At 45.3% G+C, this 27198-nt stretch overlaps 6 protein-coding genes across 13 annotated transcripts; 2 read left to right on the plus strand and 4 right to left on the minus strand.

Annotated features, from left to right (window-relative positions):
- Positions 1 to 108: 108 nt before the first annotated feature.
- Positions 109 to 2906, minus strand: LOC122154686 (dynein light chain 1, cytoplasmic-like). Its single transcript, XM_042805171.1, has 3 exons — positions 2770 to 2906; positions 2063 to 2200; positions 109 to 738 (listed from the first exon to the last, which is right to left on the minus strand). Exons 2-3 carry the CDS (start codon positions 2192 to 2194, stop codon positions 601 to 603), a joined length of 270 nt encoding a protein of 89 aa, XP_042661105.1. The 5' UTR covers positions 2195 to 2200; positions 2770 to 2906; the 3' UTR covers positions 109 to 600.
- Positions 109 to 14328, minus strand: LOC104367821 (dynein light chain 1, cytoplasmic). 3 transcript variants are annotated; one of them, XM_042805168.1, is made up of 4 exons: positions 14224 to 14328; positions 13535 to 13672; positions 12300 to 12440; positions 109 to 597 (listed from the first exon to the last, which is right to left on the minus strand). In XM_042805168.1, exons 2-3 carry the CDS (start codon positions 13664 to 13666, stop codon positions 12303 to 12305), a joined length of 270 nt encoding a protein of 89 aa, XP_042661102.1. In that variant the 5' UTR covers positions 13667 to 13672; positions 14224 to 14328; the 3' UTR covers positions 109 to 597; positions 12300 to 12302. The 3 variants fall into 3 exon arrangements, with proteins under 3 accessions (XP_042661102.1, XP_042661101.1, XP_042661103.1); XM_042805167.1 differs by lacking the exon at positions 109 to 597 and having other exon boundaries at positions 12050 to 12440; XM_042805169.1 differs by lacking the exon at positions 109 to 597 and having other exon boundaries at positions 12050 to 12440; positions 14161 to 14299.
- COQ5 (coenzyme Q5, methyltransferase) lies at positions 4197 to 11435 on the plus strand. The gene is made up of 7 exons (XM_033001418.2): positions 4197 to 4399; positions 4787 to 4936; positions 5406 to 5630; positions 8513 to 8619; positions 10297 to 10385; positions 10595 to 10706; positions 10824 to 11435. The coding sequence occupies exons 1-7, from the start codon at positions 4246 to 4248 to the stop codon at positions 10923 to 10925; spliced, it is 939 nt and encodes a 312-aa protein (XP_032857309.2). The 5' UTR covers positions 4197 to 4245; the 3' UTR covers positions 10926 to 11435.
- Positions 14329 to 15949: 1621 nt separating the features above from the next.
- GATC (glutamyl-tRNA amidotransferase subunit C) lies at positions 15950 to 22135 on the minus strand. Of its 6 annotated transcripts, none has more exons than XR_006166739.1 (6): positions 21988 to 22130; positions 21548 to 21714; positions 21026 to 21129; positions 20511 to 20646; positions 18232 to 19636; positions 15950 to 16356 (listed from the first exon to the last, which is right to left on the minus strand). XR_006166739.1 is itself a non-coding variant. In XM_042805518.1 (4 exons), the coding sequence occupies exons 1-4, from the start codon at positions 22105 to 22107 to the stop codon at positions 20591 to 20593; spliced, it is 447 nt and encodes a 148-aa protein (XP_042661452.1). In that variant the 5' UTR covers positions 22108 to 22130; the 3' UTR covers positions 19786 to 20590. The 6 variants fall into 6 exon arrangements, 2 of the variants coding, with proteins under 2 accessions (XP_042661452.1, XP_042661453.1); XR_006166740.1 differs by having other exon boundaries at positions 15950 to 17826; XR_006166738.1 differs by having other exon boundaries at positions 16526 to 19636.
- An 8-nt stretch (positions 22136 to 22143) lies between these two features.
- Positions 22144 to 23409, plus strand: TRIAP1 (TP53 regulated inhibitor of apoptosis 1). The gene is made up of 2 exons (XM_033001386.2): positions 22144 to 22354; positions 22769 to 23409. Exons 1-2 carry the CDS (start codon positions 22208 to 22210, stop codon positions 22850 to 22852), a joined length of 231 nt encoding a protein of 76 aa, XP_032857277.2. The 5' UTR covers positions 22144 to 22207; the 3' UTR covers positions 22853 to 23409.
- Positions 23410 to 25654: 2245 nt separating this feature from the next.
- Positions 25655 to 27130, minus strand: LOC104360607 (cytochrome c oxidase subunit 6A1, mitochondrial). Its single transcript, XM_033001385.2, has 3 exons — positions 26910 to 27130; positions 26476 to 26615; positions 25655 to 25909 (listed from the first exon to the last, which is right to left on the minus strand). The coding sequence occupies exons 1-3, from the start codon at positions 27010 to 27012 to the stop codon at positions 25823 to 25825; spliced, it is 330 nt and encodes a 109-aa protein (XP_032857276.2). The 5' UTR covers positions 27013 to 27130; the 3' UTR covers positions 25655 to 25822.
- Between the last annotated feature and the right edge of the window lie 68 nt (positions 27131 to 27198).

Consider the following 27198-nt stretch of genomic DNA (forward strand, 5'->3'; position numbering starts at 1 on the left):
CCAGCCCCGCGCAACGCGGCGGCACCGGCGGCCTCACCGGGACGGGTCACCCCCCGCCACCGCCACCGCCACCGCCCCCGCGGCACAAACCGGCCAGAAATAACGACCTGCGGTACAGCTCGTCCTTTATTTCCCAAAGCGGGTCTCCACCAGGCAGCAGCGGGAGGAAAAAACAAAACAAAACGGCTCTGGCTTTTGGACAGTACATCCAGCAAAACAAGAAGGGAAAAAAAAAGAATCAAAAAAACCGAATCAGAATAAGAGAGGTTCGGAACAGAAAGAACTAAACACTGTCAGTACTTACATAGAGAAACAGTAAATGGGCAATGCTGTAGATGGCTATAAAAGTCAAAGGCAAAACTGCTCCAACAGCTCTACTAGCAAAGAAGCAGCCTTCTGAAAAAAAAAAATAAATACAAGGAAGACTTTTTTGGTATTTTTCCTTTTTATATCCACAAAGTAACATCATCTGCTATAGCATAATCCCTGCCATTGCCCTTGAAGATCAAGGTCTGCGTCCTCAGTAAGGCTGCAGTAACTAGTCAGAGGAGTCAGCACAGTCCTGTAACCAGATGCAAGTTTCCGTAACAGTCCATGGTTCTAACCAGACTTGAAAAGAAGAATAGCGACTTGGCCGAGGTAGAAGTAGATGAAGTGCTTGGTCTCATGAGTCACATAGCTTCCAAAGTTCCTTCCCACGATGCAGTGCCAAGTGGGATTGTATTTCTTGTCAAACTCCTGCAAAACAGAACACTAGAAATTAAGAACTCTTCTAGACAGGTATTCACTTTCTGAGCAAGGCAATTAGAGGAAGAGCAGATGCTCTCAAATACTAGGATTATCTTATTTACATCTTATTGCTCACCTGCTGCTTAGAGAGAAAAAAAAATCCACAAATACAAAGCTACAGTACTTCTTATCTGAGCAGTAGTAAGTTTAAAGCATTAGTTTTGTTAGGGAAAGCCATCTTTCTCCCCACATAATTCATACCATGATCTGAAACTATAGTCCTTGAGTAAGTTTCACCACTAGCTTTATACCCATAGAGATTAAAGCCATCGTTTCAACTTCATTGTTCATCTACAAATGGGTGCTAAAGGGACTCACTGGAAAATTGCCACATGCTCTGTATCACCAGTACTATCAACAAATCTAAGAATTTGTTTTACACACTTCAAACAAATCCTCTGCAAATTTCCCATAGTTGCTATAAAGAATAGCTGAAAAATATTAGAATAAACTTTTTCTTTTACACTGTCATGGATACTTCCTGCATCTGGGAAAAGAAATGCTTTTCTGTACTGTGGGCACAACAAACCAATATTTCTCTAGTGGAAGCAATGATTCTGCTTAGTTGAATTACTTTTTAAACAGCTCTTCCACTCAGATCAGTTTAGCTTCCATTGACGCTCTTTGATTTCCCCATTCTCCTGAGCTGACGAAGCAGGAAATATAATCAGAACTAGATCTTTCCCATGTTCACTATTGTTAATCCTACATAAAGAACGACACAGACATTGCAAACAACAGATAGTCAGTGCCACCAGATTTTTTTTTTTTGTTTACGTCACTACATAAGGAGAGGTGTGATTACAGTAGAGTTGCAGAAAGCTACTTTTCCATACAATTTTCGACCTAGCTGGACAGAACTGTGAACAGATCCTGAAGATTAAGTTCAATAAAACTGAAACCAAGGACTTTGTAAAACAGGTTTTCTCTCAGAGGAAAACTGTAGGAGAGCTCAATAGAACCACTGTGTTTTGTACCAGCTCATCAGCCACAGGGACAGTCAGCTGCCACTCTCTGTTCACCTGGACAATGGGACAGTGGCAGAAAGCGCTTAAGTAGAATGTTATGCAAGAGAAAAGCAGAGGACCCAGAAAAGTCCACATAAAGGGTAGGGAAAGCAACACAAGGACACCAGCCTACAGAGAAAGTCCAACTTGATTATCTAGTGTCTCTAGAACTTGTTCCTCTAGAGCTACCCGCCCAGCAACATTCTGCCTGCTTGATTTTTCATGTGCACAGAGATTTCAGGAGGATGGTACAAGCAGACATTTACCTTCTTTATGTGAGCAGCAATGTCCTTCTCAATGTTGTACTTCTCCAAGGCCTGAGTAGCACACTCCACAGCGTCTTGCTGCATCTCTTCTGACATGTCTGCATTCTTGATCACTGCCTTTCGATCGCTCATGATTGCCTGTATCGAGCAAAGAAGAGAACTCGGAGCTGCTGGAGCACGTACCTGCCCGGGTCCCTGCCCAGCGCTCAGTCACGCAGGTGCCACCACTCGCTGCCAGCTCGCGGGCCCGCGCTGTGCCACCGCCGGGGCTGTGCCGCGCTGCTGCCGGCGGTGTCAGAGGCGCAGGCACAGCCTGTGCTCGGAGCCAGGGCAGCGCTGCCTCCCTCCCGAGCCCGGACACCTTCAGCTCCCGCTCCCCAGTCCCGCTCCAGCCCGGCTGCCGCCCGCCGGGAGCCCCGGGAGAGGGCGCAGCCGCCCCAGGTCCCGGCCCCGCCGGCCTCGCCCTGCCCAGGGGAGGCGAACGAAGCCCGGCACCCGCCGCCGAGAGCTCGGAGCCCCGCGCGGCTGCAGGGAAGGCTCCGGCCCGCGGCTCCCGGGTGCGCGGGAGAAGCGGAGGCGTCGGCTGGGGAAGGGCCCTGGCACAGGGGAGCCGCCGGGGCACCGACTGCCCAGCCTCAGCCTTCCCGGAGCGCCTGCGGGGCGCAGCCGCACCGCAGCGCTCGATGCGCTCACTCCGCTCCCCTCACCGTTTCGCGGGTGCCACGGGACCGGCCCTCTGTGGAACGAAGCGGGCGGGGCACGGACAGACGGACACGCAGCTCGCTCCGACGCTGCGCCGGTTTAACCGACCCGCGCGCGCCGCCGTCGCCACCAAGCACCCTCAGCCCCACCCCGCTCCGTGCTGACCGCCAGCCATTGGTCACCGCCACCACCCCTCCGAGCGCTCATTGGCCAGCAGCCGGCACTCTCTTAGCGTTTTGCGCTGGCGTTTTCTTTCAGCCCGGCATGCTTCGCGCCTGCGCCCGTTCCCATAGCGACGGGCGGCATAGGGGATGCGGGCCGGGCCCAGGCTCGGCGGGCCCGAGGCCTCTGGGGCTGCCCCGGATCCCCCAGAGCCGCCGCCGGGGCGAGCCCGGGGCAGGTCGCGGCCGCAGCACCCTGCCTGCGGGTATACCTGGGCTGGTAGCTCTCAGTCGGCATGCAGCCTCTGCTTGGCTTTCTCCTTTTTTTCCTCACGACTGAGCTGCCTGGACGTAGCTGCTTGCTGTACAGCATCCGCTGTGATTACAGTGTGAGAGGGGCTTTCCCGGTCGCTTCTCTGGTAGGCAAAGACCATCTCTCCCTATAGCTGAGTCAGGCAAGAAAAACTCCAAACAACAAAACAAACCCCCAAAACATATGTGATGCTTTGCAAGGCATTCTACTGCAAAGAACATAAAGCGACAAATCAAAATTTTATGTTTTACTTAATTCTGCAGGTAAGGTATGACAAAATCATGGAAAGGTCTGATGATGTTGGTAATAAATCTCAACATGGAAGGAAATCTTGGCAAGGGAGACAAACTTGCACTCAGGAAGTGCAGTGTTTGGTCTGATTTATTAACATTGCAGCGTAATCCCTCACTAGAAGGAGTTAAGTAACTTATTTGTATCTACAAAGCTGACAGAATTTCTGGATGATTCACATAATGTGATAAGCAGGCCAACTTTTGCAAAGAAAAATTAGCAGAGAAGTTCCCTAATTTTTCCCTAACGGGAATCAAAGTCAGCCTTTCACTCATCTCAGTTCAGCAGAACCCACAAACCAAACCACCATCGTTCCTACTCCCCATGAGGCTTTACTTTAGCCAGGAAACTGCAAAATTGAACATCTAAAGAGGGTAGAGAAAAATATTTTGCCAAATTGCTCAAATACGCTGCGCGGGGTGCGTTGTCTTTGAGGTTTGGGGGGTTTGTTCCCCCCCCCCATATCAGTTCTCCCGGCGCCGACTGAGCTGCGCACACAAGCAGCTGCGAGTGCCGGGCTGTACGGCCGCGGCATAAATTCCGCGTACGGAGCCCTGAACCCCGCGTTTACCTGGGGCTGGGGGAGAGCACAGAGCCCGGCCCCGTCCCGCCCGTCGCCGATAGCGCAGCTGGCGGAGCCGTCGGCCGTGGGCGGTGGGTGGGTGGGAGGGAGGGAGCGGGGCGGGGGCGGAGGAGGGAGGTCGTGCCATGACAAGATGGCGGCGGCGGGCCTCTACCCGGGTCGGGCGCTGCTCGCCCCCCGCCGCGGGGCTTTGCGGGCGCTCTGCGGTTCCGTGCGGGGCCTCGCCGCGGGGCCGGAGACCCACTTCGGCTTCCAGAGCGTGACGGAGGCGGAGAGGAGGGAGAAAAGTGAGGGCGGCGGTGGGGGAGGCCGGGCTGGCACCTGGCGGGGTGAAGGGCTGCCGAGGGGGGTGTTCGGAGCTGGGTCGTTGCTTGAGACGTTACCGGGGGTCTCCGTGAATAGTATCGGTGTTATGCCAGCTCGGTTCTTCCCCTCGGCTCCAGAAGGGTTATGGGAAGAGGCCGTCTTTCTCCAAAGAGACGGTTGTCAGGCAACACGCTCAGTAGGGTTCAACTGTCTTTTTTTGTAAGGAGTTTTCAGGTGGTACTTTTAAGTTTCACAGAGTGACAGACCTCTGCGAGGCAATAAAAGACACGTTTTACTTCCACAGCAGCATTTTAAAGTAAACTGCATCTTATGTCCTTTCTTTACATTCTTATGTCCTTTCTTTACAGTTTACCAGGTATTTGAAAGTGTGGCCAAGAAGTACGATGTAATGAATGATTCAATGACTCTAGGGATTCATCGAGTGTGGAAGGATATCTTCATGCATAAAATGAACCCTTCCCCAGGAACAGTTCTTCTTGATGTTGCTGGGGGAACAGGTAAATAATTTTGGTGAGTTCCACATGATAATGCCACACTGGTTTTGAACTGTTTGAGTCTACTCAGGCTCAAGTTACCTATTTTTTTTTTTTGTTTTTTTTTCCCTTGGTTCTCTGTCTTTAAAACTAGTGAACCATTTATTGATTTTCACAGAGGGGTGTTGAGAGCTAACTTCTTTGTGTTTTGAAATATCTTGCTGCAAATCTCTGGAAGTATTACAGTACTGCCATGGTATGTTACAGAAAACTTTCCATTTGTAGGAAGTCATAGGCTCTTTGCTTTTAATATGTTTGCTCTGTGTATTTTATATAAATATATACACACACACATTTTCTCTCTCTGTCCTGCGTGTTGTTTATTTTTATTTTTTATAAATTAACTCTGTTTGACTTTTAAAGCCTTATGTTCCAATTTCATGGAGTCAGAAAACATTCCAAAACACTTACCTTTCTTTTAAAACAAATGCAGGTGACATCGCTTTTCGATTTATTAATTATGTTCGCTCTGCACGAGAGCGCCAGCTCCAGAGGAAGCTTAAAAACCATCAGAATTTATCGTGGCAGGAAATTTCTGAGAGTTACCAGGAAGACAAATTTAAGTCACTAGGGGATTCCCACGTGGTGGTTTGTGACATTAACAAAGAAATGTTAAAAGTTGGGAAGCAGAAAGCACAGCATCTTGGCTACTCTGAAGGTAAGTCATGCATTGTACCATTTCAGTAACATGCCTGATAGCGAGAATTTGGCACATGATAGCCATCAGGTAATCACCACTTCAGGATTACAATATACATTGTATAGCCATGGTGTATACTGTAGTTGTGCTTGCATATTTGCTAATGTTCAGTTAGTTTTTCAGTGAGCATGTATGTAGTATGTTGTTCAGATGTATAGTGATCCTCTTGAATAATATTTGAACTTTCAGAAATACATTTATGGAGGTGTCCCTGAGGTCTGATACCCAGCTATCCTTGGTTAAATAGTCTAAACCGGTTGTTTATATGTGCAAATGAATATGATTTTACTAAGGCAGATAATGTAAAAAGCTCAGCCCTAGGATGGTTACACTGAAGATCTTATAATGGGTATTTTAAGAATCAAGGCAGCAGTTAAAAAATACGAGAACTAAAGTGTATTGTGAACCTATTAAATTTTCCACAGTTAGACCATATATTAATAATACTCAGAGGAACTGAATTATATTAAATGTTAGTTTGCAGGTCAATGGATTAATTTACTGGTACCTAGAATTTGTTGGGGACCACGCCAATCCTGATTGAAAACCCTGATTTTAAGAAGTGAGACATAGAGAAAGAAGTCCTGCTTGTGGCTCAGCGTTTGTATGAAAGTTGTTTATCCTCTCTTCATTTATGGATATTTGGAAAATATTTTAGCAATGTAAAGTATACCAGGAGGTTCCCAAACTTTGTTTGCCTGGGTACTACCATTAGGAATGCCCTGGGTAGCCTCTGCATGGGTGTTACGAGATCTCCTTCATGTCCTTTCACTGTGTACTGCTCCCACACCCCCGTTGGGACTCCTGTCACAGCTGCAGCCAGTGAACCATCCAACATTTACTACTTGTGGCCAGCTCCTGGCACTGCTGTGGGGGTGCGTGTGAAGATGGGGCCTTGCAAGAACGGTCCTCCAAGCAGATACAAGTGAATTTTCTGCCTGCAAATTGTGTAGGCTGAAGGACGTACAGAACAGCTCAGTAACACAAAGGGGCTGAAAGATAAGCTGCTGGCATAGGTTCTCTCAGCTGCTCTTGCTCCCTGCTGGTGGGTTACCACAGGCCATTGCCTGTCTGCTTCTCCCTTTTATTTGAAAAACAAACTAATTGTGAAAGCATTGGTTCTTCCAGCTCTGGCAGATTACTTGCACTGTGCTTATCTGAGCAGCTTGCCAGCCTGTCCAAAGCTATTTTTATGCATCATAGTTTGGGCACACCTGAGCTGTATCAACATTGGAAGTGTAAAAGCCTTATGATAGCAGTTTAGAACCTGTAATAAAGCTCGATGCTGCCTCCCAGCTACTATATCTAAAGTATTTTATTTAATTGGCTGCATTTCTTAGGTATTTATTTTTGTGACTTATCAAATTCTCAAATTGAGTATTTATGTTTTTTAATTTTCTTCCCCTGTACATTGTAGTTGTAGAAGCCCAACTGTCTTGTTGCCTTATGCCCCACTGTGCCCCACTTACTCTTTTTCACTCCCTTGTTCAGCACATACCATTTAATATGTCCTGCCTTCTGGTTTTCATGCGATTCCTCCCTGTTGTAGTAATCTCATTTCTGAGCTTGCTTATCTGTTGACTCTGAGGTCTACATTTTTTTTTTTCCTAAAATTGTGAGGGGCAGAGTTTTCTTCCACTATATTCCTATGTACAGTCACCAACAGTTGGGGCTGTGAATGCCAAAATGAAACACGTGTTGCACAATCGCTGATGGTGCATTTTGGCCAGCAGGAGCGGTAGGCTGTGCTGCACATGTCCCCATTCCTCTTGTTGGACGCTGACAGCCCCTTTTAGGTGTCCACTTAAAAACCCTTGGTCTGTGATTTTACCATAGTGTATTCTAAGAGGCAATTTTCCTGTTGCTCAAAACCATTTTTTCGATGCTCATTTCTTGGATGTTTTTTCAAACTGTCTACATATAATTAAACACTAATAATTGCAGTTTTAATAGTGTTACATGCTGCTTTGTATATGATACATTATACAACTATAAATACATATATCTTATAAAAATTAAATTTGAATGTCTCTGGACAACAACTGTTGCTTTCTGCTGTGTTTTGCTCTCCTCCATGTCTCTTTCTAACATACTGCTCTTGGAAACTGCTGATCTCTGTTGCAGAAGATTCCTGTTTTTTTTTCTATTAGTTTTTTGTTCTGCGTTTAAGTCACCAAAAACAGTGACTTCAAGAATTATTAATTCTAAATTGAGCAATCTTATTTTTGGGACAAATAACCTGGACATTCATGCTCCACAGACAGACATGGCCTTGATCCATTGGGGTTTTTAGGAAGCAACACAGTTGCAACAGGATGACATACTGATAGTGCTGATGGATTGTGGCTTTTCATGTTCCTCAATCTCATGGAAGCTTTCTGGCAGTGTTTTAAGTGTTTTGACCGTTGTCGGATGGTAAGACATTAATCATTGTTTATGCTTATTCTTTGAGGAGAGATTCTTTTTTCACAACTTTGTTCCAAACAAAGGGTTTCTGGAAAGCTAACTGCTTTCCACTACGATGCAAGATTTGGGTGAAATTTTTTTGACACTACGGCACTGTGGACCCAACATGCATGTATATATAGAAGAATGTTTTGGCTGATCTGCAACACTGACTACTTTGCTTGAAAGGCAGCTGTATAATACAGGGCCTAGAAAGGTTTGTGAGTATAGACCAAGGTGTCTTTCCTCCAACAAAAATGCAAAATTGAAATATTCTAAATACCACTTTATTAGTAGTAATAATTTCCTTCTGGAATATATACATTTTAGATTTTCTGGAGTAGTCTGAGTTATATAAGGGCTGTTCAATACCATGTCCTTGGATCTTACTACAGGTTTGTCCTGGGTGCTTGGGAATGCTGAAGAGTTGCCCTTTGATGATGATAAGTTTGATGTTTACACAATTGCCTTTGGAATCCGAAATGTAACTCGGATTGATTTGGTAAGTTGCTATGGTGTATCCTGACATGGGGTCATTAGGATCCACCTGAGGTTTCTTATTATAGCAGAGGAAGCAAAGGAGGAATTCCTTTGGGTAAAGGAACGTCTTTGTCTATTCCTGAATCATTTCAAATAAGTGACATGTAGTGTGCAACTTGTTTGAATGAAGGATGCAATTAAATGCCCCACCTTTGTCATAAAAAGTTAGATTTATACTAGTTGCACCCAATCCTTCCAGCTTGGCAAGGCACACAATGTCTTCCTAAGGCAAAAAGGGCTGAATGCTACAGGCATTCCCCATCTTATCCTGACTGATGATGCTACTGGATCTACACGTGCACAGTGCAGTCAGTCTGGATGTCTCAAATCTTCCTGAAGCACCTGATCTGTCTCCCACCCGCAGTGGGCCCAGTGCTTCCTGCCCCGCTCTCTCTACCTGCCTGAGCCAGCAGAGCTCCCAGAGCAGAGAGTGGGAAGCAGCTGGCTGCTGCCCCCACTGCCTTTGAACTAACCTGTTCAGCTCACTTCTGCTCAGTAGCTTTACACTGGCTGATAGTAGAGTTTCCTGTGAAGAATGAGTATGATTTTTTAATTAGTGTAGGTCGTACCCTTTGTTCTAAACAATATCTATCTGTCAAAAAGGACTGTCTGTTTTGGGGGTGAAGATGGCTTATATCACCTGCCTAGCTGGACTAGTAGTCTGAGTTTTGCAGGAGTGTGTTATAACCTTGGCAATGCTTCTGTGGAAGGTATAGAGTTTGGATCCAAACCACCTTGAACTGTATGTCTTTGAACTTCTCTTAATGTGGATGGCTTTTCACAGTGCTTTGTCTGCACCCTTCTGAAGCACAGGTTCTTTGCCTACATGGATATGTCAGTCTGGTAGCATGGCTTCCTGGAGACCTGGTACAAAACACTTCCAAGCCTCCAATTCTTTTACAGAGCTCCTGTCATATATGTGTACTGTTTATATTTTATTCCTAAGGAAGATGACAGTCGAAGCCAAGCAGATGTACAACCCACAGAGGTTCTTGAATACAACTCTGCTGTACTCTTGTATGGAAAAACACAGTTGAAATCAGAAATTTTTCTTAGTTCTTCTTAGGTGTTTTATTTTGGATATAGGATGGAATTTTCAAAGTAGCCAAAGATTTTCTTCTTCCATGTCCTTCCTCCCTGTTGTTACACATTGCTCATCCAAAACCCAGTATCATTTCTTCTTTCATTTTCTGGGTGTGCCTCTCAGTTGAGTAAAAAACTTTTCTTTTGATTTAAAAAAAAAAAAAAATGCCCTCTTTTCAGTTTCAGTTTCTTGTAGCTGAATCATCTTTTTGGGTTTGGTCTGTAATTACAAGAGCTTTACTGGCAAACATTCCTCAACTAAGAGTAGGAGAAAAGGAGAAAAATTGCAAACCTGACATCATAGTTTCGACATAAAGCCTGATGTAAATCTATTTATGCAACAACAAGTTTTGTTTGTGGTTTGGTTTTGTTGTTTGTTTGGGGTTTTTTTTTTTTGTACTTGTCTTGGGATACTTCTCCATGAGTAAATATTGGAGATTGCCAATCAGAATTCTCTTTACTCCCCTCAGTTCATCACTGAGTTGCCATCAGCTGGCATGATAATAAGCAGGTGCTGTTCTACAGAAACAAACTTATCGCATCTGCTTCGTTTCAGGCACTTCAAGAGGCCTATCGTGTGCTGAAACCAGGAGGAAGATTTCTCTGCCTTGAATTTAGTCATGTCAGCAACCCTCTTCTTTCCAGGTAGGAACATGGTGACCCTATACCATGTCACAAGGCACTCTTATTTGTATTCAGACAGAATGAGAGGTGGAGACACTTTGAGGCCACTTCATTGTGCACTTTTAAAATCAGATACAGACTCCATAGCATAGTGGTACAGCAATCAACTTGTGTTGGAGAGGTTGGTTTTAAGCTTGTTTGTATTATGTATTTTGTGTCTGTCTGTGCAGGCTGTATGATCTATACAGTTTCCAGGTTATCCCTGTTCTGGGTGAAGTTATTGCTGGTGACTGGAAGTCTTACCAGTATCTTGTGGAGAGCATTCGACGTTTCCCCCCTCAGGTAAGACACTAATTCTCTGAATTCACTAACACAGAAAAAACGATCCCAATGTAATCTTGCAGGCAGCTGGCTTATAGGCCTACAGGTTATTGTAACTATGGAACTATTATTTTTCAGGAGGAGTTGAAGGCAATGATAGAAGATGCAGGCTTTTTAAAAGTGGATTATCAGAATTTAAACTCGGGCATTGTTGCCATTCACTCAGGGTTCAAACTGTGAGTCTACAATCTAGCAAAACACAGGAAGCATAATTTTACTGAGGAATATGAAAGCTGTGGAATTTTAACATTTTCAAGATTGAAGAGGTGCTTTAAGAACTTGTGCAACAGATACTTGCTCAGCAGTCAGACCCAGAAAAGCATCAGCTACCTTTTTACCACCAAAAAACCTGCAGGTGGAGTGACTCCTGTGGCTTTTCTTACACTTGTGTTTATCTTCAAGTGCAACGTAAAGGACGTGGCCAAAACTGAGCAATGCTAAAAAATGAAGCAACTTCAGTTACCAGTGGTGTGAATACAGAAATAGACTGACTAGTCTTTGAATAAGATGCCTCCTGTTTTTCATTAAGCTTCAAGGAGGATACCATACTGAGTAGCCTGGACTTACTAGATTCTTTTATTAAGCTGTCATTATCTTTGTAATGTGGACTTCAAGGGATTTTTCCCATGATTCCTCTGCTTAATTCAAGGGCAAATGGAGGGCTAGTGAAATAAAACTGCTCTACATCAACTTTTTTCACTTAAGTCAGTATTTTAACCTTTATAAGGTTTCCTTTCTGAAAAAGGAATCTTTTCCTGAAGGAGAATGATCACATAACTATATTCTGGGATGAGATAACATGTTTTCACCTCTAAAATATTTTTGTTAGTGCTAGATGCATAATCTCCATGTTCAAATACTGTGCATTTCCTTCAGTTTTTTAAACTAAACTGTTAAAGAACAGTTAAAAAAAATCTAGAGAAGGTAAACTTACATTTTGAAGTGACAACTGTGCAAGGGCCTAGTATGAAAATTTCTCTCTTACAAAAATTGAGATGAAGACTAGTGCTTTTAACTCACCCCTTCACATAAAATCAGAGAAGCACCACCATATATGTGAACTCCAGAATCTGAACTGGAAGTTGTGCATATTTTCAAATATGCAGAAAAAGCAGTCTCTTCTCAGAGAAATATCTCCTGGTGTTGTCAGTTACTGATGACTTATTCCTAGGTTAGCTCAGGCTCTGGATGCTGTGGATTTGGGGGGAGAAATGGAGGTGGGGATGTTTCTCCTTCATTCACAGTGGAACAAAGAGTAATGCAAGCACTTAAAGGGCAGAAGGGTAGCGAAAACTCTTAAAGGATAAACTTGTTCCAACAGTTTTATTAGCAAAGAAGCCATCTTTTGAAAGAAAATAAATACAAGGAAGACATTTTTGCCTTTTTTATAGTCACAATGAAAATACCAGCTGCTACAGCAAAATCCCTGACCATTAACAATACAACAAAAGACCTGAAGATCGAGGTGTTTCCTCAGGAAGGCTGAAGGTAGTAGGCTGTTTGGAGTTAGCGTGCAGTCCTGTAACCAGATGCAAGTTCCTGTAACAGTCCATGGTTCTAACCAGACTTGAAAAGAAGAATAGCGACTTGGCCGAGGTAGAAATAGATGAAGTGCTTGGTCTCATGAGTCACATAGCTGCCAAAGTTCCTTCCCACAATGCAGTGCCAAGTGGGATTGTATTTCTTGTCAAATTCCTACAGAAGAGAGAACTAGAAATTCAGCATTTTCATGAGAGTTGTACCAATATTACCTAACAGGTTGTGGGTTTTTTGTTTTTTTTTTGGTTTGTTTTTTTTTTTGCAATGATATGTCAGTTGTTCGCAAGTATCACTTTTGGAAGAAGGCAAATTAAAGCACAGCATATGCTCTTAAGTGCAAGGATCATCTGTCTCTTTATAACTCATCTGCTGCTTAGTCAGACCCAAAAAAAAAAGTGCTTCTGAGCTGAGCAGGAATAAGCTTAACACATATGGCTGGGGAAGTAACTTTTTACCAAAAGTCACACCATGATCTCAAACCTTAAGAACGTCACTGCTTGTTCCGAATGTCTAGAGATTAAGCCATTACCTTGACTTCATTAGCTAGTTTCAAGGATGTTGATGGAAAATTCTTTGTTGCATCCTTGCTACCATGTTAGGAGACTGCGTTCTTACTACACACCGTTTTCAGGAGCCTGTTACAACTTTCAGAATAATTTGTGTGTACAAGTCTGCTGTGAGTAAAACCATGCAGTCTGTGGTTATGTACTGCGGTTTCTAACAGCTGTCAGCTGAAGAGTCTTTTTGTGAGAGCGTGCAAGAGCTCCTGTTCTTCAACTACTTGCACCTCAGTCAGGCTCAGGGAGAGAGAAAATCTGAAAAACTGTAAGCTATGACCCATCTGTTCTGTGTTAGCATGAACAGTTTGTCTCACATGTGGTAGGGGAAAAGAAACCAAAACCACTTATTACAAGGTCAGCAAACCACCACTTCTAAAACAGGCTTCATAGAGCCCCTGTGTTTTGTACCAGCTCATCAGCCACAGGGACAGTCAGCTGCCACTCTCTGTTCACCTGGGCAATGGGACAGTGGCAGAAATCGCTTAAGTAGAATGTTATGCAAGAGAAAAGCAGAGGACCCAGAAAAGTCCACATAAAGGGTAGGGAAAGCCCCACAAGGACACTAGCCTACTTGATTATCTAGTGTCTCTAGAACTTGTTCCTCTAGAGCTACCCGCCCAGCAACATTCTGCCTGCTTGATTTTTCATGTGCACAGAGATTTCAGGAGGATGGTACAAGCAGACATTTACCTTCTTTATGTGAGCAGCAATGTCCTTCTCAATGTTGTACTTCTCCAAGGCCTGAGTAGCGCACTCCACAGAGTCTTGCTGCATCTCTTCTGACATGTCTGCATTCTTGATCACTGCCTTTCGATCGCTCATGATTGCCTGTATCGAGCAAAGAAGAGAACTCGGAGCTGCTGGAGCACGTACCTGCCCGGGTCCCTGCCCAGCGCTCAGTCACGCAGGTGCCACCACTCGCCGCCAGCTCGCGGGCCCGCGCTGTGCCACCGCCGGGGCTGTGCCGCGCTGCTGCCGGCGGTGTCAGAGGCGCAGGCACAGCCTGTGCTCGGAGCCAGGGCAGCGCTGCCTCCCTCCCGAGCCCGGACACCTTCAGCTCCCGCTCCCCAGTCCCGCTCCAGCCCGGCTGCCGCCCGCCGGGAGCCCCGGGAGAGGGCGCAGCCGCCCCAGGTCCCGGCCCCACCGGCCTCGCCCTGCCCAGGGGAGGCGAACGAAGCCCGGCACCCGCCGCCGAGAGCTCGGAGCCCCGCGCGGCTGCAGGGAAGGCTCCGGCCCGCGGCTCCCGGGTGCGCGGGAGAAGCGGAGGCGTCGGCTGGGGAAGGGCCCTGGCACAGTAGAGCCGGCGGGGCACGCACCGCACCGGGATGTCGGAGGCACGGTGCCCGGTCCCCCTCGGGTCTCGCCCGCAGTCCCCTCACCGTTCGGCGGGCGCTGCGGACCCGGCGCTGTGCTGAGCGGAGCGGCGCTGCGGTCTGAGCGGTACGCGCCGCGGCCGCTTCCGAGCGGCCTTAGCCCCGCCCGCCCTGCGCCCCGGCCGCCAGCCATTGGTCACCGCCCCCGCCCCGTCGAATGCTCATTGGCTCGGGTCCGGCACTCTCGTAGCCTTTTACTTTGGCGTTTTCTTTCAGCCCGGCATGCTTCGCGCTTGCGTCCGTTTCCACAGCGACGGGCGGCCGCAGGCGGGTACCGGGGAGCGCGGCCCGCAGAGCACTTGCTGTTGGGTATGTCAGTGTGGATTTCAGCTGTGTGTGGAAAGCCTCTGGTCCTGGCTGCTGTGCCACTCACGTTTGCCGTCGTCTGGTGACTCTGGGCAAAAAACTTGTTCCTTAAAGTACGCTCAGTGCCCGGGGCATTGTAATGTGACTGCCAGCTTCTGTAGAACACCTTTCTGTGGTTGATACGTGGGCCCCAAAGGCCATTTTATTACTCACCCCCACCCAGATCCGAGAGACACCAAAGTTACCCCAGTAATCTCTGCAACAGGTCCTTGTTTCTCTGAACCAAGACAGCTCCTTCCATAAAATGGCCTTTACTGAGAGGAAGGCCCACCCATCTCAGAGGAAGGAGTTCCATCGCTTATAAATGGCACTTGATCATCTTTCCTCTTCACGTGTCTGTTTTCAATAGAAAATCTTTTACCTCCAATAGAAATCTTTTACCCATGTTTACTGAGTATGATCAAGTCAGCTCTAAACTTTGTTACTTTAGTGAACTGAATTCATCAGACTTCTTAAGCCTCATTTAAAGCATGTTTTGCAGACCCCACTATTTCTGCAACTTATGCCCTTTTTTTTTAGCGGGGTATTTCATTTTGGGTTTTTTTGTTTTAAATGAAGCAAGATGTTTTTGGAGATTGCCATGCTCTGTTTTGTTAGTTTGAGGCCCCCTGGGACACTTTCTGCTTGTACTCCTGTCAGCAGCTAGAAAATTGCTGTTGAGTCTTCCATAGCTGGTGATCTGTTAATAACAGGACTATAAACCAAACAGCACAGTATAACTTAAAAGAGGTTTTCAAATACTGGTTGGTGGGACTGCCATTTCCTTGTAGAAATCAAAAACTCAAGAGCAGTCATCCACCTCATTTGAAATGCAAATAGTTTTCCTATTAGTACATTATAGTTACCTGCTCAGTGTCATTCATAGCAAAAGCAGCATAACTGCAAGCAACCTGTTGCTTTTGCAAGCTCTGGGGTAAATTCAGAAGAATATACTGTCCCCAAAATATTATAACTGATTAACGTAGTACTTTTGTCACTCTAGATTATGTCATAAATAACGTCTAACTTTAACTCCCAGGTTTTAGCATTCCAATTAGATAAAATTCACAGCTTTGCTTTCTGTCTTGCCATCAGGAGTGTGTGTAGGGGACAACTCTGAAAGTTCTGAAATTAAGGGAATTTATCTGGTTTAATGCAGCAGCTGTAAGGGCATACGAGACCTTGTGTGCTAGCGACTTGAAGAAACTTTGAATAGTCTTAGGGCCGTGGTAAGCAATTAATTTATAGAACTGTGTTTAGTATCTGCAGCACTAGCAATGGTTCTTTGAGTATGAGACAATTTGTGCTGACAGAACTGAACCATTTAACTATCTTCCCAGTGCTTACAATGAACTTCAGAAACACCCATGAATTTCTGAGGAGGTGGTTGTGTTTGGTAGCTGCAGGCAAATTTCTATGCATTTATTAAGAAATGGTTAGCTGAAGGAACAGATGTGATGACGACTGCAGGAAATGTCAGTGTGGGTGAGATACACATCATTAACGAGAAACATTAAAGCCTGAGATACACAGCTTTACTTGTTAATCGAGAATATAAAAGTGTGGTTTCCCTCAGGACAGAGCTGCAGGGGAGGGCAGAACGAATACACAGAGGAGATGATAGCTGGAGTAGAGGAGGTGCCGAAGAAAATTGAGTAATGGATAAGACATATCATGAGATTCCTCTTGCAGATGAGGTTAGATTGTAAGCACTTTTCAGTTGAGGCCTTTTTTTGCTGTGTTGCATACTGGATCACTGTATCAAATAGAGATTTTTCCTGGGTCTTCTAGTTACTATCAAAGCATAAAATTATCATTATTAGCAATAAAACAACTTAAGTTTTCTTTTTTCCATAAAATTGAAGAAATCTTCACCCTGAAATTTTCTTTGTAAACCTGGAATCTATATGCTAGGGCTTCTAATCTGATTTTATGTTACAGCTCTACATAGTAGTGGAAAAACCTTAGCAGGTCTAAGTCAAATTATGGTCTCCAGGGAAAGTAGATGCATTTACATCATCTCAGAATCTGTCCTTTTTCTTGTCTTATTTTTTTTTTCTTTTTTGCCATATCTATTAACCATGGAGAAAAGATGAGTTATTTCACAAATACACATTATATTTGCCTCACTGCAGTTACGAGGAATTTACAGGTAGCAATTTTATTACACGAGTCCTTAACTATATTTATTCCCTTGCCAGGGTTTATAAATTGCATTGTGGCAGAATACTGTAAAGATCTGACCCCAATCTGGACCCAATTACATATCGAGGGCCTGCAGTGAAAGCAGGTGAACTGGCACCACGAAGGGCGTCTCGCCCCCATCTCGGAGTGCAGCCAGGGCCCAGTGGGGCTTTGTGCCATCCCCTGGGGTGCAGCACCCACCACATTAGACGTGCCAAGGGCAGGCTGAGGCACTAACATATTTTGCCCCATAGGCAGCTCACCTGGCCTTTGCTAGGATTTCTGTTTTGGTGGTTGCAGGTATCTGAGTCATGGCTATAAATCCCTTATTAGCAGTGAAGTTGCAACAAACCCTTTCATTAAGGAAATACATGTTTTCCACTTTAAATGAAGTTTGAGCTGCAGGGAACAAGCATCAGGCAGTCTGTTTTCACACTGGAGTGTTTGGGTAAGGGAGTAGCAGTGAACTGGCAGTTTTAAGCTTAGCCTGTGCAGCAGTGGGAACAGGGGATCATCTTTGTCCAAATTGTTGGTTTGGTTGTTGCTTTTAAATAGTTACTTGATGATACATTGTGTTGGAAGCCCCTGCAGCCATGCAGTTCACTCTCAAATTCCTCTTCCTTTTTCTACATAAATAACATTGTCCTGTTGTCTCTGATGGCCAAAGGAGGAGGCCAAGATGGATGGAACAAATGGGGATTTCTCAAACTGAGAATTCTCTGCTAACATGCTTGTTGTGTGGTGTGACTTGAGGTCTTTCCATGTCATGATTTATAAATGCATCATAAATGACTTTTAGGCTGAGCTTGTATGTTTGTAAATTTGCAGGGTCTGAAACCTGAAGAGCCTGAGACTAAAGCACTAATACAGTTTTACAGCCTTGCAGAGAACTGGATTAGTGGGGTTAAATAGAGACTTTAATTCAACACCCTTGAAAGAATTCAAATATCATAATAATTACATGTTTATGCACATACATATATGTATATATGTATATGTATGTGTGTATGTTATAGAAGCTTAAACAAATAATGAAGTAACTGCACAAGTAAGAATGGGACAAGTGTTTGTGCTCACGTCCTGCCAGAGAAATATGAAAAAAAAAAAAAATCAGTTCCTTAAAAAAAAAAAAAGTTCAAAACTTACCAAACATGCAACCTTTGAGGGCAGTGAGTAAAAGTGGATCCTACCCAGTAGCTGTGATTTCTTATACCCACAAAGACAGCTGTAATCCTTTTCACTCAGCTGGGTTTTCCATTAAATACATGGCACATAATGAACGAAAGGCCTGAGAGGGAGCTTGTCAAAGCACTTTGTACACACAGTATTAAGAGCAAGCCACCTATGGCTGAACCTAGTATCACTACTATTCAAACTCTTTCATATTTTTTTCAGTGTTTTTCAAATTATACTTCTAATATGCTTGGTGGACTTTTGCGATGTTAAGAAACAACACTTGTATCATTAACGTCTAATTTATATTACCTGCTGTTTGCAGGGATGCGGAAGATGCAGTTCATAGGAGAAATAGTTATTATGGCCATGCTCAGGACTTCCTCTATCAGACAGCTGGCAGGACCTGAAGAAACACATGCACCAAGCAGGTAGTGTTTATTATGCAGATGCACAGAAAGATGGAATAGGAGTAATGGCTTTTCTCTGCAAAAGGATACAGAACAAGCACTATATAAGCTGGACGACATCAAGTTACCATCTCACAAGGTGAGTTTCATGTGCCTGCACAGCCATGGAGGAGCCTACTTCCCTTCTCCTATCAGGCTCTCAAGAGCTGTAAAAGCAGACTCAGAACTGGTGATCAGTAGCATCCCATTACAATAACATGAGGGGTCTTTTCTAGCACTTTCAAATTCCACTGTGGCTCAGTATGTCATGATCTTCTCTAGTGCATGGAGTTAGAATTGGAATAAATAATTATGGATACTTAAATCTGTATGTGGACAGGGCACAAATCAGGAAGAAAAGCTTGTTTTTCAGCTTTTTTTTCTGCCCTCTGTAGGGCCTGAAAGTGAATGGTCTGGACTATTTTGTTCTAGTTTGCTGCAGTATTATTCTTTCAGCAGGTCTTTAGTTTCTTGCAGTAAGCCTTGGCTTATCTGGCCTCTGACTGGTGGCAGTCTGTAAGGAAGCCTCAGCATTCTCTGCCAGGAGACAGCGACAATGAATGTTGTTTGCAAGAGCCATCTTCCCAATTTGCCCAGCACAGCACCTCTTCCTGTGATGGTCTATTGGCCTCTGAGCCAGTAAGGCAGAATCAGGGGGGCTCCTTTTGTTCTTGGAGCTGTGCTACCTCTTTGCAACCACTTCTTCACTGTGGCTGAGCTTTCTGTGACAAACATCCCATCTGGGAGCTGGTGGCTGAAGTGCTTACCCCAACCCTTTCCATGCAGAATTTGAGGTACTGGTACATGACTGTTACTTGAGAGTAACAGGCTGAGCTTGACAATTAACTGTTACTTTTCCACACCATCTTGCAAAGAAACAGAAATATCCCTGCACTAATTCATTTTTTTCCCGCAAGATGGAAACGTTCTAAGCCAAAACCCAAACTGAGCAGAAAGAAAAGCATCTAGAGCCATGTGCTCAAAGATTAGGGTATTACACCAGTCTGGGGAGTGGTTTCTACAACGCTGAGATCTAAAGTAAAGGCTCAGTATCCTTATAAACAAGTAACAGCTAGTAAAATGGTGATATTGAGGTGATACTCGCATGAGTTTGTAAAGTAGAGCTGGAAACAGATTAAAGGTGAAGCTGTATCCAGAGTGGTATCTGCTAATCACACTGCTTCTTCTTGTAAAGCTGTTGCGAGCTTCCTGGTAGCAATGTCTGCTTGCAGCACTGAAAAGTACCAGAGTACTTGTATTTCTAAGACCTGTTCCAACAAAAAATAAAGGTGACAGTGCCTATTTAGTTCACTGTGCCAACAGAACAAAAATGCCAAGTTCACAAGTAATTACATTCTTCATTTACAACAATCTTAGCCACACAAGTTGTTTTAAATAACACAAACAACTGCAGTGCTTTGTTTGAAATTAAAAAATGGTTTAATCCAGAAAATATTGCCAGGGCCACTACAGATACACATCTGGTAGACAAAAATAGTTATGGCAAAGATTTTTTTATTTTAGAGCAGCTATTTCTGTGCTTGAAAAGTACTTTTTCAAATTATGTACAACTCCAGGTATGTAATTTGTGAGAATAAAAGTACAAAGTGGGAAATAGAAGGTAACCCGTACAGACATGGAACACAGAGATAAAATGGAAATATTCAGTAGAGGCAAAATATTTCAGTGAATCATCTTCTCAAAGTGCCTTTTCTCCCATAATGAAAATCCGAGTTCTGTCCGTACGTCACAGATACTCAGCAATGTTACGGACTCTTCCTCCGTATCAGACTCTGTTACTTCTGACAGGGTCAGAGCCAAAGTCAAGCTAAAGGTGAGAAGTAGGCAAATACAGCCTTCCAGCCTCTCTTGTTTTCCTGGCAAACTTGTTGAGGAAAAATATAGTGTTACGGGGTTTTTAATCATTACCTTTTAATATTCTCTTTAAAGCCTTTAAGCCATTCAGTAGCTTAAAGAATAACATCAAATTCACTTTGCTAAATAAAAGCATTAAGGTCATCTGTCATGCAGCCTTCCAGCTTCATAAACTCTGAATATTTCAGTAGCACTACTAAACTTTTTACAACTTCCTTCTTCTGTAAATTGTCTTGCAAGCACTCCCCTTTTGATCAAAATACATACCAGGGTATTTCAGCTGTGACTGCACACAACTTAGCTTTCCAAAAGAAATACCAAAATGGTGTTTGGGTTCTGGGCTTTCGCTAAGAGCCCTGCAGAAAAGATTTTCGTTCTTCTAGCTTTGGTAAAGGGATGTTACCTGATAGAAAACGAAAAAAAAGATTGAGTGTGACCAGCTGCAAGCCACCTTCTGGGCAGTACAACTTAGCACAAAAGTGCTTCTCCAGTTTATCCTAAGTATGTGCAGGCAGCTTAAATTTCCTGAGCAAGTAAGGAAAGTTCTGCCCGACTTCCTGTAAAGAATTGCTCAACATGTGCAGTAACTTCAGAGTCAGATTACCTTCTGTACTGCTTTTGTACCAACAGATTGCAGACCATTTTATACAGATGGCTAATTATTTATTTTAGTACTTCCTTATTACTACCTAGTATTTCTGAAAGTAAATGCAGCTATGGCAGGTTATATTCCTCAGGTTGATTCAAGTAAGATTAAGAGGTTTTTATAAGCAAGACAATACCTGGTGGCGCTACAAAATATTCCTCTACTTTCTCTTTGGAATTTTTCAGCAGCTCTTCCGTGCAGTTGCCTTCTGTAACATCATCTTCTCTGAGATACAGACACCTGAAGAACAAAGATTACTAGCCTGTCTTTAAGATATTCTATGAATATAAAGTAAGAAGTGTGGCTTATCTCTAAACCTCGTTTTGGTCTTAAGTAAGCAGTACAACAAGTACCAGAACATTCTGAAGTAACTAAGAATGCCACTGTCAGATATCTGGGGAGCAGCGTGTGCAGATCGTTCATGACAAGTCATATACACAAAGGAACTGGAGTTTGCCTTTGCTGTGCTTACACATAAAGATCATGGGTGCTGACAACATCTTCCTTCTGCACGAAGCCACGGTAAGATTTCTGTGTTAGCAAAGGGGCCAAATGTATACCCAGGGTGATTTGCAGGGGAAAAAAAAAAAAAAAAAAGTTACAAAAGCCAATGGTTTGCTACATTAACAGTTAAACGGAGGCTGCTGTGATCCATTACCTGTCCTCCAGGACCGAATCCATCGGTTCTACGCCATCAGTGTTTACTTCATGAAGCTGATCAGCAAAGTCGATTGCTTTCTGCAGCCGCTCTACACCCTCTGAATCACGGAAATCAACCAGGGCCAGGTGTTCCAAGTGATCCAGCACTTCCACTGTCACTTTAGGCTGTAAAGAGGCAGATATGGACAGAAAGGGCAATGGTGAGCAAGCTCAATATAGCTCTACTTTTCCTTTTTTACCTAAAAATTTGTTACATGCCAAAATCCCCAGTTTACATCGGGACACGCTGATTTCTTGCCCTTTCTTGGAAAATTAACATAAGTAATTTTTCTCCCTCCTAAGCTCCCGCTCAGCGAAGGGCAAACCGGGGCTGGCGCTCGTTGCGGTGACAGAACCGCCCGGGGCCGCGCTCGTCCCGGCCGGGGGCCAGGCCCGTACCTGCGCGGGGGCAGCGGCCCGGGCCGGAGGGTCCCGCGGCGGCGGCTGCCGCCCCTCCCCGGCCCCTCGGGCCCCGCCGGGCACCGGCCGCAGCCACCGGCCAAGGCCCAGCGCCCGCATCCCGCGCTACGTCACCTCTCCGCGCCGGAAGCGCGTCAGAGCGGCGGCGCGGCCGGCCCGGCCCGGTGCGGCGGGGAGCGGGCGCTCGGCCGCCGCCGCGATGAACAGCGTGGGCGAGGCTTGCACCGAGCTGAAGCGCGAGTACGACCAGTGCTTCAACCGCTGGTTCGCCGAGAAGTTCCTCAAGGGCGAGAGCGCCGGGGACCCCTGCGGGCAGCTCTTCAAGCGCTACCAGCTCTGCGTGCAGGTGCGAGCAGCCCGCCCGCCCCCCGCCCCAACCGGTCTCCCACCGGGCTTGTTCCGTTTCCCGCGCTCCTGGCAGTTCCAGGAGGAGCCTCTGCTCGCAGCTGCGCACCCTACCGGGCTGCCTCTTGTCTCCCGTTTCTGTCGGTCCTGACGTATGGTATTTTACAGGTGTCTCTTACTGTTTTTTCTCGTTAACGTAACTGCTTAAGCCTGCTGGCTTAGAGGCTGTGGCACGTGTATGCGATAGAATCCACACTGTAGTTCAGCATGAGTTCTTGCTATTGATACCAGATATTAGAGCATCTCTAAATCAGAAGCTTTATCCAAACCAGTTTTAAGTTAGCACTATAAATACAGGTCAAGTTTAAGTTTCTGGTTTGGTTGTTTTTTTTTGTTTGGTTGTTTTTTTTTTCAGAAAGCAATCAAGGAAAAGGACATACCCATTGAAGGCCTCGAGTTCATGGGCCCAAGCAAAGGAAAAACTGAAAACTCCTCTTGACCTCAGCTGTATGGATGGAGTCACTAACATGAGCCTTTGGACTAAGCAACATCACCGGGCGTATGACTAGACGCCACCTGGATGAGACCTTGTTAAGCTGCTTTCTAGGAAGCAAAGAATCTTCTCTGCTTGTAAAAACAGCCACAAAAAAAAAAAAAAAAAAAAAAAGACTGGATCATGGGGTAACTACTGCCTCCTTTACAGTGAATTTTGGTGGCGGTTCAGCATCTAACAGCTTGAAAAGCCATTTGAACTAACTTCAGGGTGAATGTACTCTATAATGGGAAAATGCTTATTAGAGTGGGCTGAGCTAGTAGTTGCTTTGTGACTGATTTCTCTTGCTTATTTATATAACACTTGAAGGTGTTTAAAAAGCACATGAAGGAGGTTGATTTACTTTGTTTCATCTCTATGCTGCTGAATTTTGGCAGAAGTTTGGTTTATATGATCCTGAATGCTGAGGGGCTAAAGCATTGTTTTGTATCAGCAACAGGGATGGTATAAAAGCACTCAGTTGGACCCGCAATAAATTAGCAAAAATAAATATAACTAACTTAGATTTTGTTCAAGTAAGTAACTGTCCAGTAGAATCTGGTTGTGACCTCTAGGATGGATGGAAGTGGCCTGCGTCAGAAGCTGCAGCACTTCTGGTGCAGAGGCTGCTTCTTCAGCCTTTTCTGTGGAACTGAAAGAATCCTGAACTTGAATTCTCTCTCCTTTGGCATTACGCCTTCCTGCAGGAAAGCTGCAGTGCAGCCCTGGCTGTCCTTTGCAAAATTGCCACAAAGCACTGGGCTGGCCACCATCACCGTTAGGCTTGTGCTTATGGCAGTTAAAGCGTGTAGCAAGTGAGGGGAACACTGGGTTGAAGCCTGACAGCTGAAAATGTTAAAAGCCCCATCTGCAGCTTGGGGATCTCACCCGCTCAGCAAGCTGCTTCTGAACTGTGTGTACACCTAGGAGAGCAAACAAAAGCTGTTTGTGCTGGCTTGTAAACTGCAGAAATGCTTGCAGCGACTAGAAGAAGGGTGTTTGGAAGAGAAGCAAGGGATGAGGATCCATCATGCCCAGTGGTCCTGTGAGCATTGTGGCAGGGAAGGAGATTTCTGTTGGTCCTTGTACAGGGATGGGGAAAAGCTGTCCCCTCGCATTACACCAACAGAAGTGAAAGAGTAAAAAAATATTATGGCCTGGGGACAAAAGAGAATTCAGTTTCCTAATTTTAGAATTACAGAGAAGAAAAAAGCAAGCTTCGCTCTCTTTGCTTTTAAAAACTACCTGAAGGATCATTCAGAGGTTTTACTTTTTTAAGAATTTTTAAAAGGCGCAGTTCTGAAACATAATAACTGGCTTGTCTGCACCACAGCCTGTGAGTAATGATTCCGGACACTGAGAGTAGTGTGCGACTTGTGCAGAAGATCAGGAACTGCAGCAGACTGGGGCAGCTGTTCCCCATGTCTTCAGTGATGGCCTAAACACATCAGCTGGAGCACAGTCAGGTAGCCCAAGTTAGCCACATGCCTGGTCTCAGGCACATGAGACAGCCAGTGCGACGTCAGTATGGGGTTTAAATGTAGCAATTAAAAAACAAACTGTCGACACCTGAAGTGCTGGGTCACCAAGATATAAATAAAAATAGTAAGTTAGAGGGAAAGGCCTTTCTAAGAGCACTGTAAATAGCATTTTGGGGACTGTCCAAGTATGCAGGTTTGGTGTTTTTTTTAAGGAATAACATGTACAACCAGTTCACTTTTCTATAATCTTCATGTAGGAATAAATGTAGTGTGATTTTGTCAGCTTTAAAACAACTGTGCCCATCAGTGCCTTGATCTGTGCTTTTAACATATAAAAGCTTGTCTTAGCAGCCATTTTACTAGGAAGTAGGTGAAATAAATTGCAGTGAAACATGGGTAAGGGTATCCCGCAGCACCCGCTTTAGGATTCTTACTTGCCATCCATCACTCCTTTCAGCAGCAAGATGCCAAGTCAGCTGCTGCATTCTTCCTTTTGGGAAAAACGGTATTAATGACTGCTGAGACATAGCTCTGTCCTGCATACCACACCAAAAAAGAGAAGTTGCAGAAGGAATTGGAAACCGGTTGACCTGTAGAGAAGAAAAGCTTCAAAATTAATATTGTGTTGGAACAGACTCAGGGCCTTAGAACTGGCTATTACCTGGAAGATAATTAAGCTCGTCTAGGTTAAGAAGCTTCTTAGTGACACAGTATACATTATACGGATGTATGCCATGGAGCAAAGACTGTTTTCATTTGTAATACCTGTATGAGAGACTGTACAACCTGACTGCAGCTTTATGAAAAGCAGAATTGTGAGCCACGTAAGTGCTGATACACTAGAGAATTTGAGAGCTGAAGATTAACATTGCGAAGGCACACAGAGCTTAATTAAACATCTTTGCCGCCACTCCCTTTCCCAGAAGGGGCTAAAGAGAAAATTGCCTTCGTGACTGTTAATATTGCAATAGCTGATTACAGAGAACGTGGTTCAGTATATACTGAATTTTAATCTACAGTATTAGCCTGATACCTGTTCATCTGGCTGAGCTGTGAGTTTACAGTGTGCAGTTAAACCAGGCATGAAGAATAAGAAATTGAGTAGTGTCCTATGCTGAATGCTTTCCTGTGGTTAGCACTATCACATTACAGGAGCAGGTATTAACATTCAGGCAGTCAAAGCCCTTTGCTCCTGCACTGTATCCTGTGGGAAGCCTCGATGTTTTAAGCAAAGACTGAACTAAAGAACTCCTAAAGATCCAGATTAACAAAAAAGTCAGATCCTAAATTCAAGTTCAGAGTTGTTTATTTAAAGGACCTCTACGTAAGTACAGACAGAAGCCACAAGGCCATTCAGCTTCATCTTAGAAGGAATGTAGAGTTTCTTAAATGATGGTTCCCACACAACGTTCTGGTCCAAGAGAGGAAGAGCCAGGTTCTGGCTGTGGTCAGGATCTTAGTTTTCATCTTCATAACCGGTTGGGAGAGGATTAACATGGGGATTGTGGAAGAGAGTTTTGTTCCCATCACCCCAGGGGAAAGGCTGTTGAAGGAAGAAAGAAAATAAGCCAGTGGCAGCTAACTGAATGAACTGTATGGCACAGGAAAGCAACAACAATATGGACTCAAATGATGGGCTGATGAATTAAAGAAATTGGCATCTGTTCCCGGGCTGTAGGAAGCAAGAGTTGGAAAACAGTCTCCCTTAGCTGGGAGCCACCATCTCTAGGCAACAAGATCTTTGCTCTTATTTGAACAAAACCAGTGCTATACTATGGGACCACAATTTTGAGGATCTGGGCTCTACTCTGTTAGGTTTTAGATCTGTATTAGTTTAAGGTAAGCACAGCAGCTCAGACTGAAATTTTTTCAGCAAGACATTAGCAAGACTACTTAGGGGTAGGAAGTCCTATGGATACCGTGGGTACTTCAGCTGAGCTGTGAGAAACCTTTGCTGCCTCAGAAACAAAGCTGTGAGTTGAGATTATGACAACGTATGAAGCACCTCACATAGTGGACAAGAACGCAAGAGCTGCTGTAGTAACCTCTGACAAAATTCTGCAATTACAAAAAAAAAAAGTGGCCTTTAAACAGAGCAGGGGAATGTACCTTGGTCCTGATCCGGAGGTGAGCATAAGGGATGAATTCGGGTCTCTCGTGCTCGTGCTGCCCTTTCAGGTAGCAGTTCAGCATGCAAACGCCAACGCCGGGCAGCGCCACCACGAAGGTCAACGTCTTCCACAGGCGGGCTAGTGGGAAGCGACACGTGAATGAGAATAATCGTTATTTCTGTCAGCGTCAGCGACCTAAGAACGCGTGAAATACAACACACTAACGAGGAATTAACGGGCGCTCCGCGAGTCTCCCTCCATTTCTGGCAGGGAGACCAGAGCTTCCCTCTCCAGCGGGGGTCCTGGCTGAAGCCCCCGCTCTCCCGGGGACACCGCCACCCCTCCGCCGGGCGCCGCGCTCCCGCTCGCCGCCAAGGGCAGCGGCCGCCAAGGACACAGCGGCTGCGCGCTCGCCCCGAAGAGCCCCGTTACCTCCGCCGCCTGCGTGGGCCGCGGCCGACATGCTCCGCCCCGGCAGGGAGCGCGGCGCGGCGGCGCCGAGCAGCAGCCGTGAGACTCTTCCGAGGGCGGCCATCCCCCTCAGCGACCGCGAGCGCCCACCGGAACCGGGACTCGACGGCGGCCGGCAGGGGACAGGGCAGCTGCGCGCGCACTCCGCCAGCCCGACCTTGGGCCGTGGCGGGCTGAGGCAGCCGTGCTGCGCATGCGCCGCCCGCGAGGGGCGGGGGAGGGAGGAACTGTTAGTGACGTAGCGCCGCGG

Source organism: Tyto alba, unplaced genomic scaffold (assembly GCF_018691265.1).
Source record: "Tyto alba isolate M040663 unplaced genomic scaffold, T.alba_DEE_v4.0 Super-Scaffold_44, whole genome shotgun sequence".
In the NCBI taxonomy this organism is placed as follows: Eukaryota; Metazoa; Chordata; class Aves; order Strigiformes; family Tytonidae; genus Tyto; species Tyto alba.

Excerpts from the sequence above, each read along its gene's own strand:
- COQ5 (XM_033001418.2), top strand. The coding sequence starts at position 4,246 with ATGGCGGCGGCGGGCCTCTACCCGGGTCGGGCGCTGCTCGCCCCCCGC. Across the intron at positions 4,400-4,786 it reads GGCGGAGAGGAGGGAGAAAA|TTTACCAGGTATTTGAAAGT; the intron begins GTGAGGGCGGCG and ends CTTTCTTTACAG. Across the intron at positions 5,631-8,512 it reads GCATCTTGGCTACTCTGAAG|GTTTGTCCTGGGTGCTTGGG; the intron begins GTAAGTCATGCA and ends ATCTTACTACAG.
- TRIAP1 (XM_033001386.2), top strand. The coding sequence starts at position 22,208 with ATGAACAGCGTGGGCGAGGCTTGCACCGAGCTGAAGCGCGAGTACGAC. Across the intron at positions 22,355-22,768 it reads GCTACCAGCTCTGCGTGCAG|AAAGCAATCAAGGAAAAGGA; the intron begins GTGCGAGCAGCC and ends TTTTTTTTTCAG.
- LOC104367821 (XM_042805168.1), bottom strand. The coding sequence starts at position 13,666 with ATGAGCGATCGAAAGGCAGTGATCAAGAATGCAGACATGTCAGAAGAG. Across the intron at positions 12,441-13,534 it reads TTGCTGCTCACATAAAGAAG|GAATTTGACAAGAAATACAA; the intron begins GTAAATGTCTGC and ends TCTCTTCTGTAG.
- GATC (XM_042805518.1), bottom strand. The coding sequence starts at position 22,107 with ATGCGGGCGCTGGGCCTTGGCCGGTGGCTGCGGCCGGTGCCCGGCGGG. Across the intron at positions 21,715-21,987 it reads GGGCCGCTGCCCCCGCGCAG|CCTAAAGTGACAGTGGAAGT; the intron begins GTACGGGCCTGG and ends GCCTCTTTACAG. Across the intron at positions 21,130-21,547 it reads GATTCGGTCCTGGAGGACAG|GTGTCTGTATCTCAGAGAAG; the intron begins GTAATGGATCAC and ends TTTGTTCTTCAG.
- LOC104360607 (XM_033001385.2), bottom strand. The coding sequence starts at position 27,012 with ATGGCCGCCCTCGGAAGAGTCTCACGGCTGCTGCTCGGCGCCGCCGCG. Across the intron at positions 26,616-26,909 it reads GGCCCACGCAGGCGGCGGAG|CCCGCCTGTGGAAGACGTTG; the intron begins GTAACGGGGCTC and ends GCTTCCCACTAG. Across the intron at positions 25,910-26,475 it reads ACCTCCGGATCAGGACCAAG|CCTTTCCCCTGGGGTGATGG; the intron begins GTACATTCCCCT and ends TTCCTTCAACAG.
- LOC122154686 (XM_042805171.1), bottom strand. The coding sequence starts at position 2,194 with ATGAGCGATCGAAAGGCAGTGATCAAGAATGCAGACATGTCAGAAGAG. Across the intron at positions 739-2,062 it reads TTGCTGCTCACATAAAGAAG|GAGTTTGACAAGAAATACAA; the intron begins GTAAATGTCTGC and ends TCTGTTTTGCAG.